The 1523-nt window shown below is 44.3% G+C and overlaps 1 protein-coding gene across 1 annotated transcript in view; it reads right to left on the bottom strand.

Annotated features, from left to right (window-relative positions):
* Positions 1-978: 978 nt before the first annotated feature.
* The window catches only part of LOC128688961 (alpha-1,6-mannosyl-glycoprotein 2-beta-N-acetylglucosaminyltransferase-like), a 27943-nt gene continuing 27398 nt past the window's right edge, over positions 979-1523 (bottom strand). Inside the window, exon 8 of the mRNA XM_053777034.2 lies at positions 979-1438. Coding sequence (XP_053633009.2) covers positions 1207-1438 — 232 coding nt within the window. The 3' untranslated portion in view covers positions 979-1206. The remainder of the gene's footprint in view (positions 1439-1523) is intronic.

The raw sequence follows: 1523 nt of genomic DNA, 5'->3' as shown, positions 1-1523 counted from the left end.
CTTGAGTCAGGAAGAAGTTGAGTCAGGAAGAAGTTGAGTCAGGAAGAACTTGAGTCAGGAAGAACTTGGGTCAGGAAGAACTTGGGTCAGGAAGAACTTGAGTCAGGAAGAACTTGAGTCAGGAAGAACTTGAGTCAGGAAGAATTTGAGTCAGGAAGAACTTGAGTCAGGAAGAAGTTGAGTCAGGAAGAACTTGGGTCAGGAAGAACTTGAGTCAGGAAGAACTTGGGTCAGGAAGAACTTGAGTTAGGAAGAACTTGGGTCAGGAAGAACTTGGGTCAGGAAGAAGTCGAGTGAGGAAGAACTTGAGTCAGGAAGAATTTGAGTCAGGAAGAACTTGAGTCAGGAAGAACTTGAGTCAGGAAGAACTTGAGTCAGGAAGAACTTGGGTCAAGAAGAACTTGAGTCAGGAAGAACTTGAGTCAGGAAGAACTTGAGTCAGGAAGAACTTGAGTCAGGAAGAACTTGGGTCAGGAAGAACTTGAGTCAGGAAGAACTTGGGTCAGGAAGAACTTGGGTCAGGAAGAACTTGGATCAGGACGAACTTGAGTCAGGAAGAACTTGGGTCAGGAAGAACTTGAGTCAGGAAGAACTTGGGTCAGGAAGAACTTGGGTCAGGAAGAACTTGGGTCAGGAAGAACTTGAGCCAGGAAGAACTTGAGTCAGGAAGAAGTTGAGTCAGGAACAACTTGAGTCAAGAAGAACTTGGGTCAGGAAGAACTTGAGTCAAGAAGAACTTGGGTCAGGAAGAACTTGAGTCAGGAAGAAGTTGAGTCAGGAAGAACTTGGCTCAGGAAGAACTTGAGTCAGGAAGAACTTGAGTCAGGAAGAACTTGAGTCAGGAAGAACTTGAGTCAGGAAGAACTTGAGTCAGGAAGAACTTGAGTCAGGAAGAACTTGAGTCAGGAAGAACTTGAGTCAGGAAGAACTTGAGTCAGGAAGAACTTGAGTCAGGAAGAACTTGAGTCAGGAAGAACTTGGGTCAGGAAGAACTTGGGTCAGGAAGAACTTGGATCAGGACGAACTTGAGTCAGGAAGAACTTGGGTCAGGAAGAACTTGAGTCAGGAAGAACTTGGGTCAGGAAGAACTTGGGTCAGAAAGAACTTGAGTCAGGAAGAACTTGAGTCAGGAAGAACTTGGTTCAGGAAGAACTTGAGTTAGGAAGAACTTGGGTCAGGAAGAACTTGAGTCAGGAAGAACTTAAGTCAGGAAGAACTTGAGTTAAGAAGAATTTGAGTTACGATGGCTTGACACAGCTGGTGGTCCCTGTGGTCTCCCCAGCCACCATTGGGTTTATTTTCCGTGATAAAGTTTACTTCGAGGCCAGACACTTCAAATGATGCAGGGAACAGCCATTGGGCAATCGCGTAATAATAATTGACTTTTGATTCGACTTCAGATCTAACACTGCAACTCTTCGTTTGAATATGGGTTCCACTATGGGTAGAAATCAGATTATGTAGTTAAAACGTGTAGCGTTGTACATAAAGATGGTTTTGTGATTGATGTACACAGTTATTCA

This window comes from Cherax quadricarinatus, chromosome 16 (assembly GCF_038502225.1).
Source record: "Cherax quadricarinatus isolate ZL_2023a chromosome 16, ASM3850222v1, whole genome shotgun sequence".
Lineage (NCBI taxonomy): Eukaryota > Metazoa > Arthropoda > Malacostraca > Decapoda > Parastacidae > Cherax > Cherax quadricarinatus.
This window is presented reverse-complemented; position numbering and strand designations above follow the sequence as displayed.